The sequence below is a fragment of the Rosa chinensis genome, chromosome 7, assembly GCF_002994745.2.
Source record: "Rosa chinensis cultivar Old Blush chromosome 7, RchiOBHm-V2, whole genome shotgun sequence".
Lineage (NCBI taxonomy): Eukaryota > Viridiplantae > Streptophyta > Magnoliopsida > Rosales > Rosaceae > Rosa > Rosa chinensis.
This window is the reverse complement of record NC_037094.1, coordinates 51,534,669-51,546,168: the sequence shown is the minus strand read 5'-3', so window position 1 is coordinate 51,546,168 and position 11,500 is coordinate 51,534,669. Positions and strand designations below refer to the sequence as shown.

The window sequence follows — 11,500 nt, the reverse complement described above, 5'->3', positions numbered from 1 at the left end:
ACATTGGGGTGTATGAGAAGTATTCTCATGGATCAGGGGTGTATGAGCATTAACCAAAAAAAGTAATATAAATGAATTATTCTATAAAAAAAAGTAACATAAATGAATTAGAAGTGTAGTTAAGGGTAAAAAAATAAATTAACTCATAACATGTGGCAAGTGGAGAGCAGATTGTCCTTATTTGTAATATTTAATCCTTATGAAAGGATTAGAAGTCAAAAAAAGTAGTTAAAGGTAAAAATTTAAATTAACTCATGACATGTGGCAAGTAAAGAACATATTGTCCTTGTTTGTAAGATTTAGTGTTTAATTCAATCTTTAGATGATGTATTTGTTAAGTCATTTTTTGTCAATAACTTATATGTAAGTTGTTAAAATTAATTTGCCAAATGCACAAATTTGAGAGTAAAGCCATTCTCTTCCTCCTAGTTGCAGGATTCATCTATGATATATTATATTTAAGTATACTAGTTTGATTCAAAGAGAGATTTAAGTCATCATTATTAAACTAGTCTTCCTGCTGCATTAAAAAGCTGGGCCTTCAGGTGTTTGTCATGTATCTAACCAAAAAAAAAAAAAAACAAGGCCTTTGAGGTGTGATTCGGCCTTATCATGAGCTTGGTCCGTAGTTTTTGGGTCCAAAGGCAAAAAGCTCAAAAACAAAACAAAAGTAAGAAAAATTATCCGGTTGCGGCCCCACCTTCGTCAGATCGGACGGCTCCGATCACCGCTACAATGAAGGCGACGTCGTCCCCCTCTACGTCAATAAGGTCGGCCCCTTCCACAACCCCAGGTAACCCTATCAAATCTCCGATCTGGTCATCTCTGCTTTGTTTCGATTCTCGCATTTCTGAGATTCTGCATGCAATTTCGGATTTGTGGAAGATTTTCCAAACACGCCCTTGCCCTTGCTGACGTTGTGCTGAATGGAGATCGTCTAGTGAGTGCTCCTTATAAACTTGAGTTCAGGAAAGAGAAAGACACCAAAGTTGCTTGTCGAAGGAGGAAGTTGCGCAGTTTCGAAAGGATTACTACCTTCAAATGTACTATGCCGACTTGCCCATCTGGGGGTTCCTAGGAAAGCTTGACAAGGAAGGAAAAACTGACCCAAATATTTCCTGTACAAGCACATCCAATTTGAAATTCTATACAATAAAGAGCGTTTGGCGCCAAGATGGATCCTCATTCAGTGTGGACTTGACAGAGGACAAGGACGTTGATGCACATTTCATGTACACCGTGAAATGGAGAGACACAAATATTCCATTTGAGAATAGAATCTTCTTCACTGCCACATCACTTGGAAATTCATTGGTTCTCAATCATAAATTCCTTGTGTCACAGTTCTCCTTTTGACGGGTTTTCTTGCAACAATTCTCATGCGAGTCTTGCAGAATGATTTCATGAAGTGAGATTTTGTAAATACATGTCTGTAGTAAATTTACTGTCTTTTTACCTTGCGCATTTCCAGCTGGTCGGTGTATTTTATCCATACAACCGAGGAGCTCTGTTCACTGCTCTTGTGGTCATATACGCGCTCACATCTGGCATTGCGGGATATACTTCAACCTCTTTCTACTGTCAGCTTGAAGGGACAAATTAGGTAAGTAAAGATTCTCTCTCTCCCTGTGCAACAAATTGTAGCTTATTGGAATCATGACTTTCCTTTTCTGATTGACAGGTCAGAAATTTATTACTTACTGGCTGCCTTTTTTGTGGGTCTCTGTTCCTGACATTCTGCTTCCTTAACACAGTTTACATTGAGCTTTACTACATATTTGCCAGTGTCTGGGGTCACAGGATTTACACCATCTACAGCATTCTGTTTATTGTTTTTCTTATTCTTTTGCTTGTCACTGTCTTTATAACTGTGGCTTTGACCTACTTCCAACTTGCTGCTGAAGATCACGAGTGGTGGTGGAGATAAACAATTTTTTTTTTCCACATAATATTATAGTGTGTGTGTGTGCGTGTGTGTTCACGTGCGTGTGTGTGTAATCATATTTGTATTGCGGTTTTTGTGACATTATACTGCTTAGTCCTAAATCTATAGTAAGGTTTTTGTGACATTATACTCGTTGAGTGAGTTATTAGTTTTGTGACTGTACCTTTTACTGGTAGTTTCAGGCCTGATTTGTTGTTGATGTGTGTGTAATCATATTTGTATTGCAGTTTTTGTGACATTATACTGCTTAGTCCTAAATCTATAGTAAGGTTTTTGTGACATTATACTCATTGAGTTATTAGTTTTGTGGCTGTGCCTTTTACTGGTAGTTTCAGGCCTGATTTGTTGTTGATGACATCAAATTGAGCTTTACTTCAAAGTTTTTGATAGGAATCATATTATCTTACTATAGCAAGTACAATCATGGTTCCCTTGCTACACAGATGAAAGCAAGTATTATTGGGACCTTTCCACAAAGTTGTATAGCTCGGAATAGCCAGACTTATTGATTTACAGACTATCAGACTTCAGCTTTTGCTGTTTGTATAGTGATTTGTGCCTTGCTGCTGTTCTATTCTTCTTTTTAATCATTGAAGTTTGTGGGGGTCTGGAGTTTTCATGCCTATATATCTGGGCAACTGAAAATTTACTGGGAGTCTGGAGTTTAAAAAGCAACAGAAAAAGAAAAATGGAAATAAGGGTTTTCATTGTTTTCTGACAGAGCATATGCTTTTTCAAATGAATTTTCTTTACGATACTAGATGCAGTTTATTTAAAGCGAGAAAATATTGACATATTGTCAATCCACTGTTATGGACTAATCAGAGTTCTTTTCATTGCGGCAGGTCTTTTCTTTGCGGTGGATCGACTGGCCTATTTATCTATGGTTACTGCTTGTATTACTACCATGCTAGATCAGACATGTCTGGTTTATGCAGACATCGTTCTTCTTTGGTTACATGGCTTGCATTTGCTATGGCTTCTTTCTCATGCTTGGCACTGTTGGATTTCGTGCTGCTTTGCTCTTTGTTTGTCACATTTACAAGTCTATCAAGCGGGTTAGCTGGATCTTTTTGGTGAATTGGTACTTGTTTCTTCCTTTAGAACATTGGAAAAAGTCTACGATTTTTGGTAGAAGGTAGATAATAGAGTGCCTTCAGAAGCAGCAGAGGACGCAAGGTTTCCTATATTAAAACACCTGAACCCTCAGTACGGCTCTTGCTTCAGGCTCTGGGAAGATGTGGTGCTCCTGAACTCTTCTTCACTATTTTAGTGTATCTATGTGACACGGGAATAACTTGTATTGTTAGAATTTGGGGCTTTGATACCACTGTTGGAAGTTGGTGTGGAAGATTTTAGTAGTAGTGGGCTAGGACTAGAAGATGGTTTGAGTTTAAAAAAACAGAGGAGGTAGGTTGTATGAAAGGAAAACAGAGAGGTTGGTTTGTATATATTGAGAACGGGTGAGCTTTTGATTATAGAGGAGCTTTGATGATTGTTGTTTTCCCTTTATTACAAGTGCAAAAGGCTTGACACATTTATAGACTTTGATCACTCCACCGACAGAACTAGCCGACATAGCATGTGGTTAATTGCTAACCACATATTAACGGACAACACTAGAACACCTGAACCCTCGTCAACAAATGGCCATGACTCTAGAACCTTTCTACACTAGCTACCATGATTAGTCTAGATTAATCTAGTTAGATTTGTACAAGTTCTAGATTAATCTAGATAACTAGATTATCAATGTGCATTACCGTTTTAACATGTATTAACCACATTTTACGTACTCTCTGAAAGTGCTCTTTCCTTTGTACTCTCGAGTAATTTAGCTCACTATTTATCTAGCTATTTAACTTATATGTATTCAGTATTTTCAGTACTTACATTTAGTCAAAGATATGAGAGAATGCATGCTGTAAAGAGATAAAAGCAGGGAAAGCCTTACTGTTTAGCTGGCCTTTTGCATCCAAAAGATCAGCTTTGATTGATTTTATTCGTAACGTGATACAATATGAAGTTAAGAAAGACCACTATCCTGCAATCTGAATTTCAACACCATTCAGTTATTATGATACATTGTGATCGACGGTGTCGATCAATTAACTAGGATCTTATCTTGACGTGATGGAATGAATAATCGATCAGTCGATCATAATCCAGCGTCAATCTGAAGCAGTAGATCATGCTGTCCCAAAAGTGAAGCAAAAACGAAGCCTTTGATCTGTGGAAGACGACTTATCTTCTGCAACTCCTCCTCAGTCAAGGACCAGTCGAAGATATCAAGGTTCTGCCTCATTCTTTCTTTGTTATAGCTTTTCGCTACCATGCTCACCCCTTGCTCATATACCCATCTCAACGATATCTGCAATTCACGCATGCAACATATGCATACAATCTATCAATTAATAATTAACTAAAGCTTAATTTAATTAATCAATCAAGCTATAAGGTTAGTTATCAACGTGCTGCAGGTAGACAAAGATATATTGGTGCCAAAAGATTAATTAATTTGTGATTTTATGTACCCACCTGAGCAGTTGTTTTCCCTTTTGCTTTGGCAATCTGTTGGAGAACTTGTGAGCCTAAAACCCTATCGTCTCCCCATGAAGTACCAGATGCACCCAGTGGAGAGTAAGCTGTGACATGTATCCCTTTTGCCTTGCAAAACTCCCTCAGTTTCGTCACCTGCCAAGCTGGGCTCATCTCCACCTACATACATATAAACACCAAATTTCTATCAGTAACAGACCTAAAACATCGACCTCGCTGATTAGCTAGTAAACTGTCATTGTTACTAGCTAGTAATGGATCGATGATATATACGTGCGTACATGATTGACGGCAGGAGGGATTTTGGCGATGGAGAGGAGCTCCTCGAGCATCTTGGAGGTGAAATTACTGACGCCAATGCCCCTCGCAAGGCCGAGTTTCTTGCATTCTTCCATGCCCTCCCAAACAGATTTGATATCGAGGGGTTGTACCTGATCTTCGTCGAGAGGCATACCCGTCATCTCTCGCCCCAATTTGAATGGCCAATGTATTATGTACATATCAACATACTCCATTTGAAGATTCCTACCAAAATATATATGTACATGTAATTGTTTGGTGAGTTTGCAATACCATGTAAAAAGAGACCTCTTGTGGTATTGTTCTTTGTCTTCAACAACTAATTGGGTTGTTGATGATGCTGTAACAGAAACTCAACATATATATATATATATATATATATATATATATATATATATATATATATATCTCGTTAAGTAGCCAAAGATACGTGTAGAAAAATAATGGGGAGGATCCTAAATTCCTAATTACCTTAAACTGGTGTTGATTGCAGGCAGCACAAGATCTCTTTCCGCAAAGCTGGCCCAAAGCTTGGTTGTGATGAAGAGCTCATCCCTCGACTCGATGAGTCCAAGACGTAGAGCATCAGCAATAGCTTCCCCCAAATGTTGCTCTGAATTACCATAAGCAAAGGCGGTGTCAAAGTGGCGGTAACCCACTTTGATTGCTTCAAGAATGGCAGCCTTGGCCGTTTCACGGTCCACCGGAGGGTGCGATGAAGTTCCCATGCCTATTACTGGCATAGTAATTTCATCACCACATGATCCTAGTTTTACTGAAGAAACCTTTAATGATGCCATTTCTAAATTAACTTGGGAGACACCGCAGTCAGCAGCTACCACCTATATATGTCTTGCATGTATACAGCTAAGCTACAGAAGGATTCTTATTTTTGTTTTTGCTTTTGTGTTGCAAGTTCATGATTCGCCTGAGTTTTTTTGTTTCTATTGTACATATAATCAGCCATGTAATTATATGCATGTCAATCGTGTTTTACATTTATTTGACACAAAAAGAGAGATAGACACCTTTCAAATAAATAAATAATAAGTGTCTATCTACTTTATTAAAAAAAAAAAAAAAAATTGTCCATCTACTCTTCAAGATCCGAAGAATCTAGCTATCTACCAATATGTCCACTATGAATTTTGTAATTTCAATGTATTTCATAAAATAAGGCAATGACGTCTCAATCAATGACCTTTTTAGGTTTCTAGCTATGTAATTTAAGTTACATAATTATTGACATGTTCATATCAATCATGTAACAAAAAATCAGGTCTATAACTCTATATCATAGTCACCACCACACCAAATGATTGTGCAAGATAGTTTTAACTTTAGAATTTTATCACTACTAATTATATATTTTCTATCCTGATTTTAGCTGTTTGCTAAAATTAAAATAAATCAAGGAAAAATTATGATAATTTCCCTAGATAACCATGCTAATGCCAAATAGTATCTTCATGTTCAAGTAAATCCTTATTTGTGTGTCTGGCCCAAATTTTATGTCACTTGACCTAGTGGTAATAGGGTTTTAATTAGAGAGAATCTCGGATAATATCTTAGAGATATCCATTCATCGTATGATTACATTTCCTTGTACAATTTAGATTCTATGCATTGTAATCCTCTATATAAAGAGGCCCATATTATCAATAAGAACACACAGCAATTCTCTCTTAAATATCGTTTCCCTAAAACACATTATCAGCATGAAGCCCTAACCCAGAAACAAATAGCCAAACCCTAATTCAAGAAGCTAAAAACCTTGAATCCGAATACAAAACCTTGAAGCCTTTTATGCCTCCACCTCACACCTTGAAGCACTCAATCCCAGTAGTCCATAATTGCTGCGCCTCCCCAAGAACCGGTCGGAAACCTACCGAACCGGCCACCGGAAGCTCGATACAACCCGCAGCAAATATTCCACCGGTTCACCATCTTCCAGACATCCAATTTCAACCAAATTTTGTCAGTAGACACATCTCAATCTGACGATTCAGGAACCCGAAGAAATCTCACAAAAACCGACCAAAAACTAGCTGAACCGGTAGACTGAAATTCAGTCAGAAAAACCGGTAAAAGGAAGGAAAAAAAAAAAGGAGGAAGGAGGAGCCCAAGCCGCGGCCCACTAACGCAGCCACGTCAGCAGCTGATCCCACATCACGTCAGCAACGGACCCCACACCACAGTCAGCAGCTACGTCAGCAACACAGTCAGCAGCCACGTCAGCATATCTGCCACATCAGCATCCGGTCAACAACTTCCGGCACTTTTTTCAAGTCAAATTTTCCGGCGACCTATTTCGAGGTATTTTTTACTAAACGTTCCCCTTTTTTAATTCAATTTCTCTTCTTTTTCGGGGACTTGCAATCTCCCTTGTTCTACCCCCTTTCTTCATCATAGGGGAGACCAAATTAAGCAGAACTGTGGGGGTTCGTGCTCACTCTAAGTTTAGAGCTTGTTGAGATCTCCAAACTTAGAGTTTGTAGAGAATTTATGATCGACCACTTACGTCATTGTTTCGATCTAGTCCAATACCTCTTGGAATTTAATTTCTTGAAAGTGATTACGCTCAGGAATTTAATATGTTTTCGTGGTAGCCTTTTACTCTCCGAAACTAACCATTTTTTCTTGTTCTCTTTCAGGATGAGTAACCTGAACAAATTGGACTTTGCCCCATTGGAAACAACTGGATCTGGATATCACAGGTGGGTCCGTGATGTCCGCCAGCATCTCAAGGCCGATGGAATTCTGGATACAATTCTCGAGCCTAGCCAGGACGTGCTAACTGTTGAGCAAGCTCAAGCTTTGGAAGCAAATAGTGCTGCCTTAGAGGCAAATAAGGCGAAAGCCATCATCTTAATGACTCGTCATATGGATGATACGCTCCAGTACGAGTGTATGAATGAAGAAGAACCCAGAAGGCTATGGGTCTCACTCAAATAAAGATTTGGCAACGTCCGTGACTCCCTGCTTCCTGACCTAGAAGTGAGATGGCATAGCCTCCACTTCTGTGATTTCAAGTCAGTTCTTGACTACAACTCGGAAGCACTTCGCATTAAATCCTTACTGGAATTCTGTGGTAAAGAGATCACAAATGTGATGTTAATTGAGAAGCCTCTCTCTACCTTCCCCATCTTTGCATTGATGGTTGCTAAGAACTATCGAGTCAATGTTACTGCAAGACGGATCACAAGTTTTCATGAGCTCATTGAAGCTATGAATGTCACTGAAAAACATGACAACATCCTTGTGAAGAACTATAATTCGAGATTCGTGGGAACAGAGTATATTCCGGAATCCAATTACATATAGTCGCGCCCCAAAGAGAGGGCGCCAAGAGCGAAACTCTAATCTTAGGGATACATTTGGACGTTCTGGTCCATATAATATCTCTACTTGGGAAGGTAACTGCCAAAATAGGCGAACACGGAATCGAAGAGGTCAATGTGGAAAGAGAGAGGGAGGCAACGCCTCTGGCCATGTTGGTGGCGCCACAAACACTAAGAGCCATCTAAATGACGCTTTCAAAGCGCCTCAATCAATGGAGTTTGAGCAAAGAGATGTATGTTCTTGATGTGGAGTGTCTGATCATTGGGCACACATTTGTAGCACTCGTGAAGAACTAATCACCGCCTACAAAGCATATTGTGAAGCAAGAGAAGCTCACTATGTGGAACAAGAAGATCAAGAAGATGATCTAGAGTGAAGGGTTGAAAACTACAAATCTGGTTGGGATCAATAGATCACCAATTCTGTTTAAATCTTTAGTTTTTCAAGATATGTAATAGGCAATTGCCATATATTTTTGTAGTAAATGCCAATGCTTTAGCTTCTCTTCAAAGTAGGCTCACCCAAAGTGAGTGTGATGTCTAGGAAGGTTATGAGATTAGTGGTACTTAAGCGAGCTTTGCTCCACCGACATCTCTCTACTCACCTGGTCACATTTATTTTGGAATTACCGAAAGAAGTTAGACGACTACCATTGTTTTGCATTAGCTAGCATTTTGAATTAGATTTTCTTTGGTCAAAGAGACAATGATGTAACTCCGTTGGCTTATGAATAAAATTTTGAGTTCTTTTCATTATGACTCCATTTTATTTCTAAGCATATTACTTTGTGACTACGATGGCTGGGTCATCAATATTAATTCAAGGACATGGAATAGCTCAAGTTCCACTTGCCAAATGGCACCTTGATTACTGTCATAGAAACTCTCTACGCTCCTAGGGCAAATTGCACCTATAAATAGCCAACAGATTCCATGCGAAAACGCATGTAGAGAACGGAAATGAGTTCCTTTACAATATCTCTAACGATTGAGAACAAATGCGCCTCTTAGAGAAGTTTATGTGTCTCTCTAGTGGACTCTATGTCACTATTCGAGCTATTAATCCAATGAAGTTATGAGAGAAGATCTCTTGGATTTAGACACATATTGCTTTGTCACGACAGGATAGGTGATCCTGGTCATGATATGATGATCCGTCTACTAAAAACTTCACATGGACATCTTTTCTTTCGAGCAAAACGAAGCATGAATCAAAGTTGATTCCTGGATTATGTGTGACCGACGCTGCTGCCTAGGGCTCCGCTTCCGTCCACCACCAGCCTAGGGCTGGCACAGTCTTTATCCATAAACGACATGGATGGCGTACATCATGGTGATGGCGCCCCAGGTGTTTTTGCAATCACCAACTGGCTTCAAATAGCGTTTCAGATGCTCAGGCCCAACCACAATCTTCGTTGGTTGCTTCTAAGGCCTATTGCTCAATTTACAAAGCCCGTTCCTTAGGACAATTAGGACTGAGACTGTCCTATGCAAAGGATATGACAATATTCATTCTGTTCTTACATAGAATCCGTAGGGATTCTGTGGACTAGTTCAACCAACTTGCGGACGTTTAAATATCTCATTATGTTGGTTGACGCGCAAACACACTAGTCACGTGTTGTGCCATTGTCCACTTGTAATGCTGCTTATGCTACACTCCTAGCACATACCATATGACAACTGGCTCACTCCCCGGATCGTCATATTCAGTCAATTGGATTTGACATTGCTAGAGAGTTTACATCGAAGACTTTTGATGGTTATTGCATTGGGACTGATTTTGGACATCATATTCCCATGAACACACCTAAATGATCTCGTGGAAATGACTACGATGGTAGTCTGGACATTGGTAATGCGCACCAATCTCCTTATATCCGCTTGAGGTGATGCAATATCCCATGCAGCTATGCTAATTAGTCTACGACCTACCGCCACTCAATGTATATCTGCGTTACAGCTAGTGACTGAGTACAAGTATTTTGCACTTACACACATTTGAGTGAGCCCTTTATGTGCTGGCACAGCGCTCTATAATGGGTCCTTACAGACGAATGGGCAACTTAGTTAGATTTGAGACTCCAACAATCGTTCGCCACTTAATGCCCCTGCATGGCGATCGCCTTAACGCTAAATTTGAGGATGTCACTTTTATGAGACAGTCTTCCCGTCGTTAGGGGGAGACAAGAACACAAATGTTCAACAGGAACGACAGGAATTGTCGTAGTCTGTCCCCACTATATCTTATCTCGATCCCCGTTAAAGTGATGAGATCACACAAATATGCTGCAAATAAGCCTGCAAGGAAGAACATCCCTACGAGAGGACGTAGCGCCACCCTACACAGAGATAGACATGGTGCCAACGTCAAAGAGAATAGCACTCTGGATTTATAGGCCATGGCCCCAGCTATGATGCGTGGGAGGCCCGTGAGTTCGAAGGATACTTTGGATCTTTGGCACATTCCAATCCTTTGATCATCGACACTCAAAATCCATCTCATGAGTATCTTCTGGATTAAGGTTACTGTTAGGGGACGCCTCAACGTCAAAACCTATTCCTGAGAATATAGAGCTCTATGAAAATTACACTAGTGTACATAAGACGTGGGATAGAAACTCCATCATAATTGATGATGTAGTCGCACATTTTGTTGCGCATGAGTTTGTTGAGCCCGATGATATCGAACCACGCTTTGTTGATGAATGAATGCCAACGTAGAGAAATTTGGCCTAAATGGAAAGATGCGATCCAGATTAAGTTAGATTATCTAACGAAGAGGAGGGTTTTTGAGCTAATGATGCCAACACCTCCTAACATAAAACTTGTTGATTAGTGGGTCTTCGTTAGAAAGCATAGTGAGAAAAAGATATGGTAATCTTGCCTTGTGGCGCAAGGCTTCTCATAAAACTCCCTGGAATCGACTACAATGAGACATATTCTCTCATAATGGATGTCATTGCACTCCACTACCCTGTCAGTTTGGTAGTTTTCGAATAACTAATCATGCAGCTTACAAATGTGGTCACTAAGTATCTCTATGGTGATCTAGATACGGAATATACATGAAGGTTCATGGTGAACTTCATTTACCCAAGTCAAGTGGCCACGAAGCGCATTTGCAATAAGTTTGAAATGCTCACTAAGATGACTACTTGATTGGGAAGGGATATGCCCACGCATTTCCATAACATGTTTCGGATTCTATCGCGGTTCATGTTGGACATGATCTTCATTAGAAGCCCTTAAAGAGTTAAGGGAAACTGCTGAACACTTGAAATCCGAGTTTGAGATAAAGGATTTTGGGAGAACACGATATGTCTTGGTTTGGAACTTGAGCATCGTGTTGATA

The 11,500-nt window shown here is 39.7% G+C and overlaps 1 protein-coding gene and 1 pseudogene across 1 annotated transcript; one reads left to right on the top strand and one right to left on the bottom strand.

Annotated features, from left to right (window-relative positions):
* Nucleotides 1-575: 575 nt before the first annotated feature.
* On the top strand, nt 576-1,927 carry LOC112178115 (annotated as a pseudogene).
* A 1,945-nt stretch (nt 1,928-3,872) lies between these two features.
* On the bottom strand, nt 3,873-5,663 carry LOC112179335 (D-galacturonate reductase). Its single transcript, XM_024317733.2, has 4 exons — nt 5,276-5,663; nt 4,786-5,029; nt 4,484-4,663; nt 3,873-4,316 (listed from the first exon to the last, which is right to left on the bottom strand). Exons 1-4 carry the CDS (start codon nt 5,602-5,604, stop codon nt 4,104-4,106), a joined length of 966 nt encoding a protein of 321 aa, XP_024173501.1. The 5' UTR covers nt 5,605-5,663; the 3' UTR covers nt 3,873-4,103.
* Between the last annotated feature and the right edge of the window lie 5,837 nt (nt 5,664-11,500).

What these genes read in the sequence shown, in the direction of transcription:
- LOC112179335 (XM_024317733.2), bottom strand. Translation starts at nt 5,604, where the DNA reads ATGGCATCATTAAAGGTTTCTTCAGTAAAACTAGGATCATGTGGTGAT. An exon ending in GCAATCAACACCAGTTTAAG is followed by an intron (nt 5,030 to 5,275) that starts GTAATTAGGAAT and finishes ATATTTTGGTAG; the next exon opens with GAATCTTCAAATGGAGTATG. An exon ending in TCCCTCCTGCCGTCAATCAT is followed by an intron (nt 4,664 to 4,785) that starts GTACGCACGTAT and finishes ATATGTATGTAG; the next exon opens with GTGGAGATGAGCCCAGCTTG.